Source organism: Oncorhynchus mykiss, chromosome 18, assembly GCF_013265735.2.
Source record: "Oncorhynchus mykiss isolate Arlee chromosome 18, USDA_OmykA_1.1, whole genome shotgun sequence".
Lineage (NCBI taxonomy): Eukaryota > Metazoa > Chordata > Actinopteri > Salmoniformes > Salmonidae > Oncorhynchus > Oncorhynchus mykiss.
Genome location: NC_048582.1, coordinates 71,846,710 through 71,870,060, shown reverse-complemented (window position 1 = coordinate 71,870,060; position 23,351 = coordinate 71,846,710). Strand labels below are relative to the sequence as shown.

The 23,351-nt window shown below is 45.6% G+C and overlaps 1 protein-coding gene across 1 annotated transcript in view; it reads left to right on the top strand.

The window, feature by feature from the left end:
* Positions 1-22,628, top strand: part of LOC118941015 (CUB and sushi domain-containing protein 2-like) — a gene marked incomplete at its 5' end in the record, with an annotated part of 27,238 nt that extends 4,610 nt beyond the window's left edge. The window contains 5 exons of the mRNA XM_036951085.1: positions 458-535; positions 4,503-4,590; positions 6,722-6,772; positions 6,807-6,931; positions 22,621-22,628. Of these exons, the coding sequence (XP_036806980.1) occupies positions 458-535; positions 4,503-4,590; positions 6,722-6,772; positions 6,807-6,931; positions 22,621-22,628 (350 nt within the window). The remainder of the gene's footprint in view (positions 1-457; positions 536-4,502; positions 4,591-6,721; positions 6,773-6,806; positions 6,932-22,620) is intronic.
* Between the last annotated feature and the right edge of the window lie 723 nt (positions 22,629-23,351).

Genomic DNA, 23,351 nt, shown 5'->3' with positions numbered 1-23,351 from the left:
CCCTTCCTATTGTGTTCCTGGTAGGATCTTATTCAGCTTCCTATTGTGTTCCTGGTCGGATCTTACTCCCATTCCTGTTGTATTCCTGGTCGGATCTTACTCCCCTTCCTATTGTGTTCCTGGTAGGATCTTACTCCCCTTCCTATTGTGTTCCTGGTAGGATCTTACTCCCCAGACTCTGGTCTCTACAGTCCTGATTAAACAGGGAACCTGACTGTACATTATCCTCTGGTCTCTACAGTACTGACTGTACATTATCCTCTGGTCTCTACAGTCCTGATTAAACAGGTAACCTGACTGTACATTATCCTCTGGTCTCTACAGTACTGACTGTACATTATCCTCTGGTATCTACAGTCCTGATTAAACAGGTAACCTGACTGTACATTATCCACTGGTCTCTACAGTCCTGATTAAGCAGGTAACCTGACTGTACATTATCCTCTGGTCTCCACAGTGAAGAAGATGACAGAGCTGAAGTCCAGAGGAGTCAAGATGATGCCCAGTAAAGACAATCATCACAAGATATCAGTTTGTAAGTAGTGCTCCTAGTTGTTATACACTTGTTGGAGTACACCGTTCAACTTATCTTCTGCAACAGTTGTTCTGCAAAGTCACGCAACAGGTTCCTCTCTTCTCCCCAGTTGTGGAAATGGACAGAGTAAAGGAGTGTAGAAACAGAGGAAGGGATACAGGGAGGGGGAAATGAGTGTGTAAACAGAGGGATGGATACAGGGAGAAAGGAGTGTAGAAACAGAGGGTGGGATACAGGGAGGGGGAAATGAGTGTGTAAACAGAGGGATGGATACAGGGAGGGGGAAATGAGTGTGTAAACAGAGGGATGGATACAGGGAGAAAGGAGTGTAGAAACAGAGGGTGGGATACAGGGAAGGGGAAAGGGGTGTAGAAACAGAGGGAGGGATACAGGGAGGGGGAAAGGAGTGTAGAAACAGAGGGAGGGATACAGGGAGAAAGGAGTGTAGAAACAGAGGGAAGGATACAGGGAGGGGCAAGGAGTTTAGAAACAGGGTTCCAAGAGGTTTTCATCTCCTCTAGTCCTCTACCTCCATCATCTCAACCCATATCCTCTACCTCCATCACCTCATACCCATCTCCTCTACCTCCATCACCACATACCCATCACCTCTACCTCCATCACCTCATACCCATCTCCTCTACCTCCATCACCTCATACCCATCTCCTCTACCTCCATCACCTCATACCCATCTCCTCTACCTCCATCACCTCATACCCATCTCCTCTACCACCATCACCTCATACCCATCTCCTCTAGTCCTCTACCTCCATCACCTCATACCCATCTCCTCTACCTCCATCACCTCATACCCATCTCATCTACCTCCATCACCACATACCCATCTCCTCTGCCTCCATCACATCATACCCATCTCCTCTAGTCCTCTACCTCCATCACCACATACCCATCTCCTCTACCTCCATCACCTCATACCCATCTCTACCTCCATCACCTCATACCCATCTCCTCTACCTCCATCACCTCATACCCATCTCCTCTACCTCCATCACCACATACCCATCACCTCTACCTCCATCACCTCATACCCATCTCCTCTACCTCCATCACCTCATACCCATCTCCTCTACCTCCATCACCTCATACCCATCTCCTCTACCTCCATCATCTCATACCCATCTCCTCTACCTCCATCACCTCATACCCATCTCCTCTACCTCCATCACCACATACCCATCTCCTTTACCTCCATCACCTCATACCCATCTCCTCTACCACCATCACCTCATACCCATCTCCTCTAGTCCTCTACCTCCATCACCTCATACCCATCTCCTCTACCTCCATCACCTCATACCCATCTCATCTACCTCCATCACCACATACCCATCTCCTCTGCCTCCATCACATCATACCCATCTCCTCTAGTCCTCTACCTCCATCACCACATACCCATCTCCTCTACCTCCATCACCTCATACCCATCTCCTCTACCTCCATCACCTCATACCCATCTCCTCTACCTCCATCACCTCATACCCATCTCCTCTACCTCCATCACCACATACCCATCACCTCTACCTCCATCACCTCATACCCATCTCCTTTACCTCCATCACCTCATACCCATCTCCTCTAGTCCTCTACCTCCATCACCTCATACCCATCTCCTCTACCTCCATCACCTCATAACCATCTCCTCTACCTCCATCACCTCATACCCATCTCCTCTACCTCCATCACCACATACCCATCTCCTCTACCTCCATCACCTCATACCCATCTCCTCTACCTCCATCACCTCATACCCATCTCCTCTAGTCCTCTACCTCCATCACCTCATACCCATCTCCTCTACCTCATCACCTCATACCCATCTCCTCTACCTCCATCACCTCATACCCATCTCCTCTACCTCCATCACCTCATACCCTTCTCCTCTACCTCCATCACCTCTACCCATCACCTCTACCTCCATAACCACATACCCATCTCCTCTACCTCCATCATCTCATACCCACCTCCTCTAGTCCTCTACCTCCATCACCACATACCCATCTCCTCTAGTCCTCTACCTCCACCATCTCATACCCACCTCCTCTAGTCCTCTACCTCCATCACCTCATACCCATCTCCTCTAGTCCTCTACCTCCATCACCTCATACCCATCTCCTCTACCTCCATCACCTCATACCCATATCCTCTAGTCCTCTACCTCCATCACCTCATACCCATCTCCTCTACCTCCATCACCTCATACCCATCTCCTCTACCTCCATCACCTCATACCATCTTCTCTACCTCCATCACCTCATGCCCATCTCCTCTAGTCCTCTACCTCCAACACCTCTACCCATCTCCTCTACCTCCATAACCACATACCCATCTCCTCTACCTCCATCATCTCATACCCATCTCTTCTAGTCCTCTACCTCCATCACCTCATACCCATCTCCTCTACCTCCATCACCACATACCCATCTCCTCTACATCTACCTCCATCACCTCATACCCATCTCCTCTACCTCCATCACCACATGCCCATCTCCTCCACCTCCATCACCACATGCCCATCTCCTCCACCTCCATCACCACATACCCAATTCCTCTACCTCCATCACCACATTTTAATAATTGTCCTCTTCATTTTCATTTGAATTCTCCTCTCCTTCTTTAACTTCTCCTCCAACTCTTTTTCTCTCCATCCCACTGCCCTGGTTATGACCAGTCCTCCGTTCCCTTGAGACGATGCTGCCCTTTCCCCCCCTCATCAATATGCATGAGCCCCCCTGCCATGCTCCAGAGTCCCGGCTAATCAGCCGGTGTCACTTTGGATTTGGCCCCGCCTGTCGGACCTTCGACCCCGCCCTGTCTGTCAAAGGGCCTGGAGGGTTGGCTGGCTCACTGACCCTGTGTCACTTCCCCCTTCCTGTCTCAGTCTGTTGATATGTTTTAGCATGATGCTTACATATTGGTGGAGATATTATTATTTAAATAGATGATAATGTTGATGATGGTCAACAGAGGAATATCAATCCCTAACCTTCACAAAGATATAATGAATATTATGGCTAAAACTATGCCAAGTGACACATGCTGCAGACATGTGTATTTCAAATGGTATGTCATGAATATGTTGACAGTTCTCTACAAGTATTAGGTGAGAGAGATTCCAGTCGATCCCTTCTGGCTCTAGACATGAGGGGATGTCAGAGCAGCTATTTAGCCTGGCTTCAGGTAGCTGCACCACCCTGTTTGATCGTGTTGAATTGAGAAATCCACTGAGAGGGGGATTGATGTATTTGCATGCCAATCACGTTCACCCTTCTCTCCTCGTGGATGTAGTCTGGGCAGGGGAAATGTGACAATGTGTGTCGTTATCAGTGTAAAAAAAAATAACAAATCAGGTTTAGTTTAAATGCTTCGGTAGGTAATTTACCTGGATTTTCACTGTAAAAATCTGTGAATATCTAACTCTCTATTTCTTCGGTTGGCCCTCTCTTTCTCCCTCTCATCCCTCTCTCTCATCCCTCTCATCCCTCCCTCTCACCCCTCTCTCTCTCTCATCCCTCTCTCTCATCCCTCTCATCCCTCCCTCTCACCCCTCTCTCTAACTCTCTCTCTCTCTCTCTCATCCCTCTCATCCCTCCATCTCATCCCTCTCTCTCATCCCTCTCTCTCATCCCTCTCATCCCTCCCTCTCACCCCTCTCTCTCTCTCTCTCTCTCTCTCTCTCTCATCCCTCTCTCTCATCCCTCTCTCTCATCCCTCTCTCTCATCCTGCCATCTTATCCCACCCACTCATCCCTTCCTCTCATCCCTCCCTCTCATCCCCCTCTTTCACCCCTTTCTCTCATCCCTCTCTCATCCCTCTCTCATCCCTCACTCATCCCTCTCTCATCCCTCCCTCTCATCCCTTTCTCTCACCCCTCTCTCTCATCCCTCCCTCTCACCCCTCTCTCTCATCCCTCTGTCTCACCCCTCTCTCTCATCCTCCCCTCTCAGTGTCTCAGATGGGTGTGGCCCAGGGACATAACATGTGTCCAGACCCGGGGATCCCTGACCGAGGGAGAAGAAAAGGATCAGACTTCAGGTAAAGGAGAGGAGAGAATGAGGGGAGAGTATGGTACATGAACAGAGGAGAGACTGAGGGGAGAGTATGGTACATGAACAGAGGAGAGACTGAGGGGAGAGTACTGTACATGATCAGAGGAGAGACAGAGGGGGGAGTACTGTACATGATCAGAGGAGAGACTGAGGGGAGAGTACTGTAAATGAACAGAGGAGAGACTGAGGGGAGAGTACTGTACATGAACAGAGGAGAGACTGAGACTGAGGGGAGAGTACTGTACATGATCAGAGGAGAGACTGAGGGGAGAGTACTGTACATGAACAGAGGAGAGACTGAGGGGAGAGTACTGTACATGAACAGAGGAGAGACAGAGACTGAGGGGAGAGTACTGTACATGAACAGAGGAGAGACAGAGACTGAGGGGAGAGTACTGTACATGAACAGAGGAGAGACTGAGACTGAGGGGAGAGTACTGTACATGAACAGAGGAGAGACAGAGACTGAGGGGAGAGTACTGTACATGAACAGAGGAGAGACAGAGACTGAGGGGAGAGTACTGTACATGAACAGAGGAGAGACTGAGACTGAGGGGAGAGTACTGTACATGAACAGAGGAGAGACTGAGACTGAGGGGAGAGTACTGTACATGAACAGAGGAGAGACTGAGACTGAGGGGAGAGTACTGTACATGAACAGAGGAGAGACTGAGGGGAGAGTACTGTACATGAACAGAGGAGAGACAGAGACTGAGGGGAGAGTACTGTACATGAACAGAGGAGAGACTGAGACTGAGGGGAGAGTACTGTACATGAACAGAGGAGAGACTGAGGCTGAGGGGAGAGTACTGTACATGAACAGAGGAGAGACTGAGACTGAGGGGAGAGTACTGTACATGAACAGAGGAGAGACTGAGGGGAGAGTACTGTACATGAACAGAGGAGAGACAGAGACTGAGGGGAGAGTACTGTACATGAACAGAGGAGAGACTGAGACTGAGGGGAGAGTACCGTACATGAACAGAGGAGAGACTGAGGCTGAGGGGAGAGTACTGTACATGAACAGAGGAGAGACTGAGACTGAGGGGAGAGTACTGTACATGAACAGAGGAGAGACTGAGGCTGAGGGGAGAGTACTGTACATGAACAGAGGAGAGACTGAGACTGAGGGGAGAGTACTGTACATGAACAGAGGAGAGACTGAGGGGAGAGTACTGTACATGAACAGAGGAGAGACTGAGACTGAGGGGAGAGTACTGTACATGAACAGAGGAGAGACTGAGGCTGAGGGGAGAGTACTGTACATGAACAGAGGAGAGACTGAGACTGAGGGGAGAGTACTGTACATGAACAGAGGAGAGACTGAGACTGAGGGGAGAGTACTGTACATGAACAGAGGAGAGACTGAGACTGAGGGGAGAGTACTGTACATGAACAGAGGAGAGACTGAGACTGAGGGGAGAGTACTGTACATGAACAGAGGAGAGACTGAGGCTGAGGGGAGAGTACTGTACATGTTTTTTTTTACAAGAATGTGACTCAGGAATACTAATGAATATTAAGGAATACTCGGAAATACTAAGGAATACTAAGCAATAGTAGGGAATTCTCATGAATACTAAGGAATACTAAGGAATACTAAGGGATACCAAGGGATACTCAGGAATACCCAGGAATACACAGGAATACTAAGGAATATTGCGTGTCTCCAAGGGAACCCTATTCCCTATATAGCACACTTCATTACACTACACTACAGACATAGGGATAGGGCCCTGGTCTATAGTAGTGCACTATATAGGGCCCTGGTCTATAGTAGTACCACTATATAGGGAATAGGGGGCCGTTTGGGACATACATGTGTCTCTCTGTATCAGTGACGTGTCTCCGGTTTGTCACTGCGTCTAATACCGACAAATGGGTACGATCCGTCCCCCCACAAAGCACCGCTCTGTGAGGTCACAACAGGAAGCGTTTTTGGAGGAGGTGGGATTGAGGTTATTTAAAGACGTGTTAAACAGAGGACTGAAACCTGTACATGCAGACAACCCTTCAGGACGGTAGTTTTCCTTCCCAAGACGTTAAAGCTTAGACCAGAGATACAATACATCCATCTCTATGTGTATAACCCTCTGTCTCTCTACCTCCCCCTACAGGCGGGGAACCACGGTGCACTTCTCCTGTGATGAGGGTTATGAGCTGGATGTGTATAACCCACTGTCTCTCTACCTCCCCCTACAGGCGGGGAACCACGGTGCACTTCTCCTGTGATGAGGGTTATGAGCTGCAGGGCTCTAAGAGCATCAGCTGTCTGAGAGTCACAGACAGCTACGTAGGCTGGAGCGACGACCGACCCATCTGCAGAGGTATGGGTGGGAGGGGGGGGTCTCTCTGCTCAGATCTGTGTCCCTGTGTGTGTGTGTGTGTGTGTGTGTGTGTGTGTGTGTGTGTGCGTGTGTGTGTGTGGGGGGGGGGGGGGGGGGTGGTATCTGTTCATACTGTGTGTTTATCAGTTAGCCTGAGCTGGACTTGACTCTCATCTATCTACACTGGCAGTCCACTGCCCACAAGGCGAATAAACTTCCTCCCATCGTTTAGTGACAAGCAGACAGAATGGTCACGGCCTCTGTGTGTCGTCCACGGCCTCTGTGTGTCATCCATGGCCTGTGTGTGTCGTCCACGGCCTGTGTGTGTTGTCTAATCTACCCAAAACCTGTGTGGCTTTGTGTTGCACCCTAACCACCCAAACAGGCTGATGTTCTATTGACAACAACTGTGTCTGAATGTATCAGAGTAAAGTAGAGAGAGACAGAGTCCCGTCTCTATTAGATTAATGTATCAGAGTAAAGTAGAGAGACAGAGTCCCGTCTCTATTAGATGAATGTATCAGAGTAAAGTAGAGAGACAGAGTCCCGTCTCTATTAGATGAATGTATCAGAGTAGAGAGACAGAGTCCCGACTCTATTAGATGAATGTATCAGAGTAAAGTAGAGAGACAGAGTCCCGTCTCTATTAGATTAATGTATCAGAGTAAAGTAGAGAGAGACAGAGTCCCGTCTCTATTAGATGAATGTATCAGAGTAAAGTAGAGAGAGACAGAGTCCCGTCTCTATTAGATGAATGTATCAGAGTAAAGTAGAGAGAGACAGAGTCCCGTCTCTATTAGATGAATGTATCAGAGTAAAGTAGAGAGAGACAGAGTCCCGTCTCAATTAGATGAATGTATCAGAGTAAAGTAGAGAGACAGAGTCCCGTCTCTATTAGATGAATGTATCAGAGTAAAGTAGAGAGAGACAGAGTCCCGTCTCTATTAGATGAATGTATCAGAGTAAAGTAGAGAGAGACAGAGTCCCGTCTCTATTAGATGAATGTATCAGAGTAAAGTAGAGAGAGACAGAGTCCCGTCTCTATTAGATGAATGTATCAGAGTAAAGTAGAGAGAGACAGAGTCCCGTCTCTATTAGATGAATGTATCAGAGTAAAGTAGAGAGAGACAGAGTCCCGTCTCTATTAGATTAATGTATCAGAGTAGAGTAGAGAGACAGAGTCCCGTCTCTATTAGATGAATGTATCAGAGTAAAGTAGAGAGAGACAGAGTCCCGTCTCTATTAGATGAATGTATCAGAGTAAAGTAGAGAGAGACAGAGTCCCGTCTCTATTAGATTAATGTATCAGAGTAAAGTAGAGAGAGACAGAGTCCCGTCTCTATTAGATTAATGTATCAGAGTAAAGTAGAGAGACAGAGTCCCGTCTCTATTAGATGAATGTATCAGAGTAGAGTAGAGAGAGACAGAGTCCCGTCTCTATTAGATGAATGTATCAGACTAAAGTAGAGAGACAGAGTCCCGTCTCTATTAGATGAATGTATCAGAGTAAAGTAGAGAGAGACAGAGTCCCGTCTCTATTAGATGAATGTATCAGAGTAGAGTAGAGAGAGACAGAGTCCCGTCTCTATTAGATGAATGTATCAGAGTAAAGTAGAGAGACAGAGTCCCGTCTCTATTAGATTAATGTATCAGAGTAAAGTAGAGAGAGACAGAGTCCCGTCTCTATTAGATGAATGTATCAGAGTAAAGTAGAGAGAGACAGAGTCCCGTCTCTATTAGATGAATGTATCAGAGTAAAGTAGAGAGAGACAGAGTCCCGTCTCTATTAGATGAATGTATCAGAGTAAAGTAGAGAGAGACAGAGTCCCGTCTCTATTAGATGAATGTATCAGAGTAAAGTAGAGAGAGACAGAGTCCCGTCTCTATTAGATGAATGTATCAGAGTAAAGTAGAGAGAGACAGAGTCCCGTCTCTATTAGATTAATGTATCAGAGTAAAGTAGAGAGACAGAGTCCCGTCTCTATTAGATGAATGTATCAGAGTAAAGTAGAGAGAGACAGAGTCCCGTCTCTATTAGATGAATGTATCAGAGTAGAGTAGAGAGAGACAGAGTCCCGTCTCTATTAGATTAATGTATCAGAGTAGAGTAGAGAGAGACAGAGTCCCGTCTCTATTAGATGAATGTATCTGAGTAAAGTAGAGAGAGACAGAGTCCCGTCTCTATTAGATGAATGTATCAGAGTAAAGTAGAGAGACAGAGTCCCGTCTCTATTAGATTAATGTATCAGAGTAAAGTAGAGAGACAGAGTCCCGTCTCTATTAGATGAATGTATCAGAGTAAAGTAGAGAGAGACAGAGTCCCGTCTCTATTAGATGAATGTATCAGAGTAAAGTAGAGAGAGACAGAGTCCCGTCTCTATTAGATTAATGTATCAGAGTAAAGTAGAGAGAGACAGAGTCCCGTCTCTATTAGATGAATGTATCAGAGTAAAGTAGAGAGAGACAGAGTCCCGTCTCTATTAGATTAATGTATCAGAGTAGAGTAGAGAGAGACAGAGTCCCGTCTCTATTAGATGAATGTATCAGAGTAAAGTAGAGAGAGACAGAGTCCCGTCTCTATTAGATGAATGTATCAGAGTAAAGTAGAGAGACAGAGTCCCGTCTCTATTAGATGAATGTATCAGAGTAAAGTAGAGAGAGACAGAGTCCCGTCTCTATTAGATGAATGTATCAGAGTAAAGTAGAGAGACAGAGTCCCGTCTCTATTAGATGAATGTATCAGAGTAAAGTAGAGAGAGACAGAGTCCCGTCTCTATTAGATGAATGTATCAGAGTAAAGTAGAGAGACAGAGTCCCGTCTCTATTAGATTAATGTATCAGAGTAAAGTAGAGAGACAGAGTCCCGTCTCTATTAGATGAATGTATCAGAGTAAAGTAGAGAGAGACAGAGTCCCGTCTCTATTAGATGAATGTATCAGAGTAAAGTAGAGAGACAGAGTCCCATCTCTATTAGATGAATGTATCAGAGTAAAGTAGAGAGAGACAGAGTCCCGTCTCTATTAGATTAATGTATCAGAGTAAAGTAGAGAGAGACAGAGTCCCGTCTCTATTAGATGAATGTATCAGAGTAAAGTAGAGAGACAGAGTCCCGTCTCTATTAGATGAATGTATCAGAGTAGAGTAGAGAGAGACAGAGTCCCATCTCTATTAGATGAATGTATCAGAGTAAAGTAGAGAGAGACAGAGTCCCGTCTCTATTAGATGAATGTATCAGAGTAAAGTAGAGAGAGACAGAGTCCCGTCTCTATTAGATGAATGTATCAGAGTAAAGTAGAGAGACAGAGTCCCGTCTCTATTAGATGAATGTATCAGAGTAAAGTAGAGAGACAGAGTCCCGTCTCTATTAGATGAATGTATCAGAGTAAAGTAGAGAGAGACAGAGTCCCGTCTCTATTAGATGAATGTATCAGAGTAAAGTAGAGAGAGACAGAGTCCCGTCTCTATTAGATGAATGTATCAGAGTAAAGTAGAGAGAGACAGAGTCCCGTCTCTATTAGATGAATGTATCAGAGTAAAGTAGAGAGAGACAGAGTCCCGTCTCTATTAGATGAATGTATCAGAGTAAAGTAGAGAGAGACAGAGTCCCGTCTCTATTAGATTAATGTATCAGAGTAAAGTAGAGAGAGACAGAGTCCCGTCTCTATTAGATGAATGTATCAGAGTAAAGTAGAGAGAGACAGAGTCCCGTCTCTATTAGATGAATGTATCAGAGTAAAGTAGAGAGAGACAGAGTCCCGTCTCTATTAGATGAATGTATCAGAGTAAAGTAGAGAGAGACAGAGTCCCGTCTCTATTAGATTAATGTATCAGAGTAAAGTAGAGAGACAGAGTCCCGTCTCTATTAGATGAATGTATCAGAGTAGAGTAGAGAGAGACAGAGTCCCGTCTCTATTAGATGAATGTATCAGAGTAAAGTAGAGAGAGACAGAGTCCCGTCTCTATTAGATGAATGTATCAGAGTAGAGTAGAGAGAGACAGAGTCCCGTCTCTATTAGATGAATGTATCAGAGTAAAGTAGAGAGAGACAGAGTCCCGTCTCTATTAGATGAATGTATCAGAGTAAAGTAGAGAGAGACAGAGTCCCGTCTCTATTAGATTAATGTATCAGAGTAAAGTAGAGAGACAGAGTCCCGTCTCTATTAGATGAATGTATCAGAGTAGAGTAGAGAGAGACAGAGTCCCGTCTCTATTAGATGAATGTATCAGAGTAAAGTAGAGAGAGACAGAGTCCCGTCTCTATTAGATGAATGTATCAGAGTAGAGTAGAGAGAGACAGAGTCCCGTCTCTATTAGATGAATGTATCAGAGTAAAGTAGAGAGAGACAGAGTCCCGTCTCTATTAGATTAATGTATCAGAGTAAAGTAGAGAGAGACAGAGTCCCGTCTCTATTAGATGAATGTATCAGAGTAAAGTAGAGAGACAGAGTCCCGTCTCTATTAGATGAATGTATCAGAGTAGAGTAGAGAGAGACAGAGTCCCGTCTCTATTAGATGAATGTATCAGAGTAGAGTAGAGAGAGACAGAGTCCCGTCTCTATTAGATGAATGTATCAGAGTAAAGTAGAGAGAGACAGAGTCCCGTCTCTATTAGATTAATGTATCAGACTAAAGTAGAGAGAGACAGAGTCCCGTCTCTATTAGATGAATGTATCAGAGTAGAGTAGAGAGAGACAGAGTCCCGTCTCTATTAGATTAATGTATCAGACTAAAGTAGAGAGAGACAGAGTCCCGTCTCTATTAGATTAATGTATCAGACTAAAGTAGAGAGAGACAGAGTCCCGTCTCTATTAGATGAATGTATCAGAGTAAAGTAGAGAGAGACAGAGTCCCGTCTCTATTAGATTAATGTATCAGACTAAAGTAGACTAAAGTAGAGAGAGACAGAGTCCCGTCTCTATTAGATGAATGTATCAGAGTAAAGTAGAGAGACAGAGTCCCGTCTCTATTAGATGAATGTATCAGACTAAAGTAGACTAAAGTAGAGAGAGACAGAGTCCCGTCTCTATTAGATTAATGTATCAGACTAAAGTAGAGAGAGACAGAGTCCCGTCTCTATTAGATTAATGTATCAGAGTAAAGTAGAGAGACAGAGTCCCGTCTCTATTAGATGAATGTATCAGAGTAAAGTAGAGAGACAGAGTCCCGTCTCTATTAGATGAATGTATCAGAGTAAAGTAGAGAGAGACAGAGTCCCGTCTCTATTAGATGAATGTATCAGAGTAAAGTAGAGAGAGACAGAGTCCCGTCTCTATTAGATGAATGTATCAGAGTAAAGTAGAGAGAGACAGAGTCCCGTCTCTATTAGATGAATGTATCAGAGTAAAGTAGAGAGAGACAGAGTCCCGTCTCTATTAGATTAATGTATCAGACTAAAGTAGAGAGAGACAGAGTCCCGTCTCTATTAGATGAATGTATCAGACTAAAGTAGACTAAAGTAGAGAGAGACAGAGTCCCGTCTCTATTAGATGAATGTATCAGAGTAAAGTAGAGAGAGACAGAGTACCGTCTCTATCCCTCTACACTCACACGCACGCACACACAGACACACAGACACACACACACACACACACACACACACACACACACACACACACACACACACATACACACACACACCACACACACACACAGGTGAGATAGCTCCGAGGGGATTGAAGAAGAGAAGGGTTTCAACAGTGACTATGACCTTACCTTTGTGGTCCAGTTTTCTACAGTCCCTTTGGCACTCATTTCAGAACCATGTGGTGATTATTCAAATCTCTAGACACAAAACTCAAAACGGTCATCACTTGTAACACAGGCTGTCCAATGTTCAAAACATTGCATTATGCATTCATATCTTTAAAGAAACCTTGTATTTGCAGAATAATTTGTTCATATAACTCATTTATCATGAAATACCATAGAAACATTCATTTAGATCACCCACACATAAGATATCGATAGTTTCACTGTGTAGTTGTTCCTACAATCATTAAATATTGTAGTACAAAATATGTGAAAACATCACTGCAGTGTTCCTCACCTGGCTTACTGTAAAACATCACTGCAGTGTTCCTCACCTGGCTTACTGTAAAACATCACTACAGTGTTCCTCACCTGGCTTACTGTAAAACATCACTGCAGTGTTCCTCACCTGGCTTACTGTAAAACATCACTGCAGTGTTCCTCACCTGGCTTACTGTAAAACATCACTGCAGTGTTCCTCACCTGGCTTACTGTAAAACATCACTGCAGTGTTCCCTCACCTGGCTTACTGTAAAACATCACTGCAGTGTTCCTCACCTGGCTTACTGTAAAACATCACTGCAGTGTTCCTCACCTGGCTTACTGTAAAACATCACTGCAGTGTTCCTCACCTGGCTTACTGTAAAACATCACTGCAGTGTTCCTCACCTGGCTTACTGTAAAACATCACAGCAGTGTTCCTCACCTGGCTTACTGTAAAACATCACTGCAGTGTTCCTCACCTGGCTTACTGTAAAACATCACTGCAGTGTTCCTCACCTGGCTTACTGTAAAACATCACTGCAGTGTTCCTCACCTGGCTTACTGTAAAACATCACTGCAGTGTTCCTCACCTGGCTTACTGTAAAACATCACTGCAGTGTTCCCTCACCTGGCTTACTGTAAAACATCACTGCAGTGTTCCTCACCTGGCTTACTGTAAAACATCACTGCAGTGTTCCTCACCTGGCTTACTGTAAAACACCACTGCAGTGTTCCTCACCTGGCTTACTGTAAAACATCACTGCAGTGTTCCTCACCTGGTTTACTGTAAAACATCAGCTGCAGTGTTCCTCACCTAGCTTACTGTAAAACATCACTGCAGTGTTCCTCACCTGGCTTACTGTAAAACATCAGCTGCAGTGTTCCCTCACCTGGCTAACTGTAAAACATCACTACAGTGTTCCTCACCTGGCTTACTGTAAAACATCACTACAGTGTTCCTCACCTGGCTTACTGTAAAACTTCACTGCAGTGTTCCTCACCTAGCTTACTGTAAAAAGCAAAACAAAGGATTGATTACAGTAGTCCTATATTTCCATCAACCCTGTCTTGTGGATTTGGCCACAGGTTCTCATCCACATCACAATGGCTGTTTTCAATAGCTAAACATCTTGGGAAGAATCTTCGGGGGAATCCAGGCCTGACACTGGTCTGGTCTTTGGATGGTCGTCCGCTGGCCAATGAAATTCCGACCTCTCCTCCTTGTCTTGGCCAGGTTGAAGCCTGCCTCATCCAAAAAGAGGAATTTGTGATGGTTTTCATCAGTATCCAGCTCCATCACCCTCTAAAAATACATTTTGGAAAGAGAATTACGGATTACAATGTGATCTAGAATTTGTGGGGGGGGGGGTTTCACAACAGGCATCTTGAAACTGAACATACCTGAACATACTCAGTCCTCAGTTACTTCACTCTGTCTGCATTTCTTTCAAAAGGCACACAGTATATCTGTTTTTAGAGACACCTGGTGCCTTTTCAGCACGCGTGAAAACGTATGGCTTCCACATTGTTGAACATGTCATCATTGTCCAAGATGTGCTGCCGAATATTTGTCAGGCGAATATAATTTCTGGCCCGAACCAAATTGACCACAGCCCGCTCTTATTGGTCAATCAGAATGTTCCCTCTGCCTCCCTTATTTGCCCTAGTCTCAATTCTGCTGGGAAAATTACAGTAAGATCACATTTAGTCACATCACCTACTCTGTGGTACACATTGGCATGCAGTATAAAGTCATTTGACAGTTGAGAGTAGCCTGATGTTTAGCGCATGCTGAAGACTTACCGGTTCTCATTGTGGAAAGTTCTGATGATTAAAGCCACGGTTGATCTTCTGAGGTTTGGTTGAATCATTGCAGCTGCCTCAGTCATGGTCTTGCCATGATCTACGACATGGTCTAAAACTATTGCTCGGATTTCATTGGACACTCTCTGCTGTTGCTGCCGTTGTCTTGGTCCGTGGCCTTGTCCTCTACCACGTTCCCCACACAACTCTCCAACGAGGCCCACGACCACCTCTCAGAAGGGGTGCTTGGTCCGTGGCCTTGTCCTCTACCACGTTCCCCCCACAACTCTCCAACGAGGCCCACGACCAGCTTTCAGAAGGGGTGCTTGGTCCGTGGCCTTGTCCTCTACCACGTTCCCCCCACAGCTCTCCAACGAGTCCCACGACCACCTGTCAGAAGGGATGCTTGGTCCGTGGCCTAGTCCTCTACCACGTTCCCCCCACAGCTCTACAACGAGGCCCACGGCCACCTTTCAGAAGGGGTGCTTGGTCCGTGGCCTTGTCCTCTACCACGTTCCCCCCACAGCTCTCCAATGAGGCCCACGACCACCTCTCAGAAGGGGTGCTTGGTCCGTGGCCTTGTCCTCTACCACGTTCCCCCCACAGCTCTCCAACGACCACCTCTCAGAAGGGGTGCTTGGTCCGTGGCCTTGTCCTCTACCACATTCCCCCCACAGCTCTCCAATGAGGCCCACGACCACCTCTCAGAAGGGGTGCTTGGTCTGTGGCTTTGTCCTCTACCACGTTCCCCCCACAGCTCTCCAACGAGGCCCACGACCACCTCTCAGAAGGGGTGCTTGGTCCGTGGCCTTGTCCTCTACCACGTTCCCCACACAGCTCTCCAACGACCACCTCTCAGAAGGGGTGCTTGGTCCGTGGCCTTGTCCTCTACCACGTTCCCCCACCACCTCTCCAACAAGGCCCACGACCAGCTCTCAGAAGGGGTGCTTGGTCCGTGGCCTTGTCCTCTACCATGTTCCCCCCACACCTCTCCAACTAGGCCCACGACCACCTCTCAGAAGGGGCTCTTGGTCCGTGGCCTTATCCTCTACCACATTCCCCCCACACCTCTCCAACAAGGCCCACGACCAGCTCTCAGAAGGGGTGCTTGGTCCGTGGCCTTGTCCTCTACCACGTTCCCCCCACACCTCTTCAACTAGGTCCACAACCACCTCTCAGAAGGGGTGCTTGGTCCGTGGCCATGTCCTCTACCATGTTCCCCCCACACCTCTCCAACTAGGTCCACGACCACCTCTCAGAAGGGGTGCTTGGTCCATGGCCTTGTCCTCTACCACGTTCCCCCCACAGCTCTCCAACGAGGGCCACGACCACCTCTCAGAAGGTGTGCTTGGTCCGTGGCCTTGTCCTCTACCACGTTCCCCCCACACCTCTCCAACTAGGTCCACAACCACCTCTCAGAAGGGGTGCTTGGTCCGTGGCCTTGTCCTCTACCACGTTCCCCCCACACCTCTCCAACAAGGCCCACGACCAGCTCTCAGAAGGGGTGCTTGGTCCGTGGCCTTGTCCTCTACCACGTTTTCCCCACAGCTCTCCAACGAGGCCCACGACCACCTCTCAGAAGGGGTGCTTGGTCCGTGGCCTTGTCCTCTACCACATTCCCCCCACACCTCTCCAACTAGGTCCACAACCACCTCTCAGAAGGGGTGTTTGGTCCGTGGCCATGTCCTCTACCACATTCCCCCTACACCTCTCCAACTAGGTCCACGACCACCTCTCAGAAGGGGTGCTTGGTCCGTGGCCTTGTCCTCTACCACGTTCCCCCCACACCTCTCCAACAAGGCCCACGACCAGCTCTCAGAAGGGGTGCTTGGTCCGTGGCCTTGTCCTCTACCACGTTCCCCCCACAGCTCTCCAACGAGGCCAACGACCACCTCTCAGAAGGGGTGCTTGGTCCGTGGCCTTGTCCTCTACCACATTCCCCCCACACCTCTCCAATTAGGTCCACAACCACCTCTCAGAAGGGGTGCTTGGTCCGTGGCCATGTCCTCTATCACATTCCCCCTACACCTCTCCAACTAGGTCCACGACCACCTCTCAGAAGGGGTGCTTGGTCCGTGGCCTTGTCCTCTACCACGTTCCCCCCACACCTCTCCAACAAGGCCCACGACCAGCTCTCAGAAGGGGTGCTTGGTCCGTGGCCTTGTCCTCTACCACGTTCCCCCCACAGCTCTCCAACGAGGCCCATGACCACCTCTCAGAATGGGTGCTTGGTCCGTGGCCTTGTCCTCTACCACGTTCCCCGACACCTCTCAAACGAGGCCCACGACCACCTCTCAGAAGGGGTGCTCGTCCCCTGCCGTTCCTTTGACCACCAAGTCTTCCTCGTCTTCTTCCTCCTCCCACTGCTTGACCTCTATTTTGACCTGGATCACCTGCCGGCTCCATGTTATCACTATGCTGCTGTAGGTGGATACCACTCAGTTTACTAAACAGCTCCATGATATCACTATGCTGCTGTAGGTGGATACCACTCAGTTCACTATACAGCTCCATGATATCACTATGTTGTTGTAGGTGGATACCACTCAGTTCACTATACAGCTCCATGATATCACTATGTTGTTGTAGGTGGATACCACTCAGTTCACTATACAGCTCCATGTTATCTCTATGTTGTTGTCGGTGGATACCACTCAGTTCACTATACAGCTCCATGATATCACTATGTTGTTGTAGGTGGATACCACTCAGTTCACTATACAGCTCCATGATATCACTATGCTGCTGTAGGTGGATACCACTCAGTTCACTATACAGCTCCATGATATCACTATGTTGTTGTAGGTGGATACCACTCAGTTCACTATACAGCTCCATGATATCACTATGCTGCTGTAGGTGGATACCACTCAGTTCACTATACAGCTCCATGATATCACTATGTTGTTGTAGGTGGATACCACTCAGTTCACTATACAGCTCCATGATATCACTATGCTGCTGTAGGTGGATACCACTCAGTTCACTATACAGCTCCATGATATCGCTATGTTGTTGTAGGTGGATACCACTCAGTTCACTATACAGCTCCATGATATCACTATGTTGTTGTAGGTGGATACCACTCAGTTCACTATACAGCTCCATGATATCACTATGTTGTTGTAGGTGGATACCACTCAGTTCACTATACAGCTCCATGATATCACTATGCTGCTGTAGGTGGATACCACTCAGTTCACTATACAGCTCCATGATATCACTATGTTGTTGTAGGTGGATACCACTCAGTTCACTATACAGCTCCATGATATCACTATGTTGTTGTAGGTGGATACCACTCAGTTCACTATACAGCTCCATGATATCACTATGCCGCTGTAGGTGGATACCACTCAGTTCACTATACAGCTCCATGATATCACTATGTTGTTGTAGGTGGATACCACTCAGTTCACTATACAGCTCCATGATATCACTATGCTGCTGTAGGTGGATACCACTCAGTTCACTATACAGCTCCATGATATCACTATGTTGTTGTAGGTGGATACCACTCAGTTCACTATACAGCTCCATGATATCACTATGCTGTTGTAGGTGGATACCACTCAGTTCACTATACAGCTCCATGATATCACTATGTTGTTGTAGTTGGATACCACTCAGTTCACTATACAGCTCCATGATATCACTATGCTGCTGTAGGTGGATAACACTCAGTTCACTATATACCCGTACCACAATATGAAATCAATCATCAGTAAAGAGTTGGCAGTTTTGGAAATGCAATTACATACCTACACTCAACATCCACTTTATTAGGTACACCTGCGTGTTAACGCAAATAGTCTGCTCCTTTGTGCAGCAAATCATGTGGCTGCCTGCAATTCAATATATAGAGTAGAGAGCTTTAGTTGTCATTCGACCAAACATTAGAACGGGCAAGATGAGTAATCTAAGCAACTTTGACCGTGTTATGATTGTTGATGCCACACATGGTGGTTCCAGCATCTCAGAAACAGCTGCCTTCCTGGGATTTTTTAAGCACTACAGTCTCTAGAGTTTACAGAGAATGGTGCGATAAACAAAACACATGTGGTTCTGTGGTCAAAAACACCTTGTTAATTAGAGAGGTCAGAGGAGAATGTCCAGTCTCATTCAAGCTAACAGAAAGGCCTCAAATGCTCTAAAAACAGCCATTTAAAACAGTGATGTGCAGAAGGGCATCTCTTAATTAACGTCCAACACCGTGAATAATTCAGGCTGTTGTGGAGGCAAAAGGGGGTCCTACCCAGTACTAGAGAGGTGTACCTAATAAAGTGGCCATTGAGTGTACAGTAATGTCAAATCTGAAAACATGGTCTGGAACAGTGGTACATGGGACCATAGAAACAGTGTCTGATAAAGAATGATGATGAAATATTACATCCATAGATAATGTAGTCCAATTGGTTCATGTTCCACGGTAATTGGTGTCAATGGATCTCGTTATCCTGAAACATTCATGATCTAAACATTGTTTGTCGGTTTCCATAAAATTATTTCCATCACAACTATGAAAATAACACATATGCAATCATGTATTAACCAAAGAAGTGTTAAACAAATCAAAATATATGTAATATTTTAGATTCTTCCAGGAATGGAGCCAACAAGTGCCACCCTTTGCCTTGATGACAGCTTTTCACACTCTTGGCATTCTTTCAACGAGATTCATGAGGAATGCTTTTCCTCCAGTCTTGAAGGAGTTCCCACATATGCTGAGCACTTGTTGGCTGCTTTTTCTTCACTCTGCAGTCCAACTCATCCCAAACCATCTGAATTGGGTTGAGGTCCGGTGATTGTTGAGGCCAGGTCATCTGATGCAGCACTCCATCACTCTCCTTCTTGGTCAAATAGTCCTTACACAGCTTGGAGGTGTGTTGGGTCACTGTCCTGTTGAAAAATACATGATAGTCCCACTAAGTGCAAACCAGATGGGATGGAGTGTCGCTTCAGAATGCTGTGGTACCCATGCTGGTTATGTCACGCCTGCTCCCGCTCTTCCCCCCTGGCGCTCGAGGGCATTACACACACCTGCCTTCCCCCGTCACGCGCATCAGCAATCATTGGACTCACCTGGACTCAATCACCTCTGTCATTACTTCCCCTATATATGTATGTCAGTTCCCTGCTCTGCTTCAGCATCGATTGTCGTCTGTCTTTGTGTGCCGACGTTGTTCATGTTTCATGTCTGTCTAAATGCTGAGTCCCTGTACCTACTTCTCATCTCCGGTGTCAGTCCTTACAGGTTAAATGTGCTTTGAATTATAAATAAATCACAGACAGTGTCACAAGCAAAGCACCCCCACACCATCACACCTCCTCCATGATTGACGGTGGGAGCTACACAGAAGTTCAGCTGATGCATATCTTCCTTCTTCAGCGAAGAAGAGAGAAAGAGAGAGAATTAGAGAGAGCATGCATAAATAGACACAGGACACTGGATAAGACAGGAGAAATACTCCAGATATAACAGACTAACCCCAGCCCCCCGACACACAAACTACTGCAGCATAAATACTGGAGGCTGAGACAGGAGGGGTCGGGAGACACTGTGGCCCTGTCCGACGATACCCCCGGACAGGGCCAAACAGGCAGGATATAACCCCACACACTTTGCCAAAGCACAGCCCCCACGCCACTAGAGCGATATCTTTAACCCCCGACTTACCATCCCGAGACAAGGGCAAAAAAGCATTCATTACCCTCGGCTCACTTTTCACTATCCCCAAATGCAACTACTGTCATTCTAAGAGAGCGAATACTTTGCAGAGATCATCCATTCACCTACTCTGCGTCAGACATGGCGGTTGAAACCAAAAAAATCTCAAATTTGGACTCATCACAACAAAGGACAGATTTCCACGGGCCTAATGTCCATTGCACGTGTTTCTTGGCCCAAGGGGTATCTTTGGACACAATTTGACCATGAATGCCTGATTCACACAGTCTCCTCTGTTCTCTAGTTTTATATCTCTAGTAATATACAGTGGCGAGAAAAAGTATTTTATTTCTGCATAGATCTGTCATGAAATATAATCTGATCTTCATCTAAGTCACAGCAATAGACAAATACAGTCAGCTTAAACTAAATACACACAAACAATTATACATGTTCATGTCTTTATTGAACACACCGTGTAAACATTCACAGTGCAGGGTGGGAAAAGTATGTGAACTTTTGGATTTAATAACTGGTTGACCCTCCTTTGGCAGCAATAACCTCAACCAAACGTTTTCTGTAGTTGCTGATCAGACCTGCACAATGGTCAGGAGGAATTTTGGACCATTCATCTTTACAAAACTGTTTCTGTTCAACTATGTAATTGGGATGTCTGGTGTGAACTGCTCTCTCGAGGTCATGCCACAGCATCTCCATCAGGTTGAGGTCGGGACTCTACATCTCAATCGGGTTGAGGTCAGGACTCTGACTGGGCCGCACCAGAAGGTGTATTTTCTTCTGTTGAAGCCATTCTGTTGTTGATTTACTTCTGTGTTTTGGTTCGTTGTCATGTTGCATCACCCAACTTCTGTTGAACTTCAATTGGCGGACAGATAACCTTACATTCTCCTGCAAAACGTCTTGTTAAACTTGGGAATTAATTTTTTCGTCAATGATAGCAAGCTGTCCCAGCCCTGAGACAGCAAAGCAGCCCCAAACCATAATGCTCCATCAACCATACTTTACAGTGGGGAGGTTTTGATGTTGTTGTTCTGTGCCTTTATTTTCTCCACACATAGTGTTATGTGCTCCTTCCAAACAACTCAACTGTAGTTTCATCGGTTGACAGAATATTTTGGAACATCCATGAGCTCTTTTGCGAACTTCAGATCTGCAGCAATGTTTCTTTTTTGGACAGCAGTGGCTTCGTCCGTGGGGTCCTCCCATGAACACCATTCTTGTTTAGTGTTTTACATACATGTCTCTATGTCTACAGTCCTATAATTACATGTCTCTATGTCTACAGTCCTCTAATTACATGTCTCTATGTCTACAGTCCTCTAATTACATGTCTCTATGTCTACAGTCCTCTAATTACATGTCTCTATGTCAACAGTCCTCTAATTACATGTCTCTATGTCAACAGTCCTCTAAATACATGTCTTTATGTCAACAGTCCTCTAATTACACGTCTCTATGTCAACAGTCTTCTAATTACATGTCTCTATGTCAACAGTCTTCTAATTACATGTCTCTATGTCTACAGTCCTCTAATTACATGTCTCTCCATCTACAGTCCTCTAATTACATGTCTCTATGTCTACAGTCCTCTAATTACATGTCTCTCCATCTACAGTCCTCTAATTACATGTCTCTATGTCTACAGTCCTCTAATTACATGTCTCTATGTCTACAGTCCTCTAATTACATGTCTCTATGTCTACAGTCCTCTAATTACATGTCTCTATGTCAACAGTCCTCTAATTACATGTCTCTATGTCAACAGTCCTCTAATTACATGTCTTTATGTCAACAATCCTCTAATTACACGTCTCTATGTCAACAGTCTTCTAATTACATGTCTTTATGTCAACAATCCTCTAATTACATGTCTCTATGTCTACAGTCCTCTAATTACATGTCTCTCCATCTACAGTCCTCTAATTACATGTCTCTATGTCAACAGTCCTCTAATTACATGTCTCTATGTCAACAGTCCTCTAATTACACGTCTCTATGTCTACAGTCCTCTAATTACATGTCTCTATGTCAACAGTCCTCTAATTACATGTCTCTATGTCTACAGTCCTCTAATTACATGTCTCTATGTCAACAGTCCTCTAATTACATGTCTCTATGTCTACAGTCCTCTAATTACATGTCTCTATGTCTACAGTCCTCTAATTACATGTCTCTATGTCTACAGTCCTCTAATTACATGTCTCTATGTCAACAGTCCTCTAATTACACGTCTCTATGTCTACAGTCCTCTAATTACATGTCTCTATGTCTACAGTCCTCTAATTACATGTCTCTCCATCTACAGTCCTCTAATTACATGTCTCTATGTCTACAGTCCTCTAATTACATGTCTCTCCATCTACAGTCCTCTAATTACATGTCTCTATGTCTACAGTCCTCTAATTACATGTCTCTATGTCTACAGTCCTCTAATTACATGTCTCTATGTCTACAGTCCTCTAATTACATGTCTCTATGTCTACAGTCCTCTAATTACATGTCTCTATGTCAACAGTCCTCTAATTACATGTCTCTATGTCAACAGTCCTCTAATTACATGTCTTTATGTCAACAATCCTCTAATTACATGTCTCTATGTCAACAGTCCTCTAATTACATGTCTCTATGTCAACAGTCCTCTAATTACATGTCTCTATGTCAACAGTCCTCTAATTACATGTCTCTATGTCAACAGTCCTCTAATTACATGTCTCTATGTCTACAGTCCTCTAATTACATGTCTCTATGTCAACAGTCCTCTAATTACACGTCTCTATGTCAACAGTCCTCTAATTACATGTCTCTATGTCAACAGTCCTCTAATTACATGTCTCTATGTCTACAGTCCTCTAATTACATGTCTCTATGTCAACAGTCCTCTAATTACATGTCTCTATGTCTACAGTCCTCTAATTA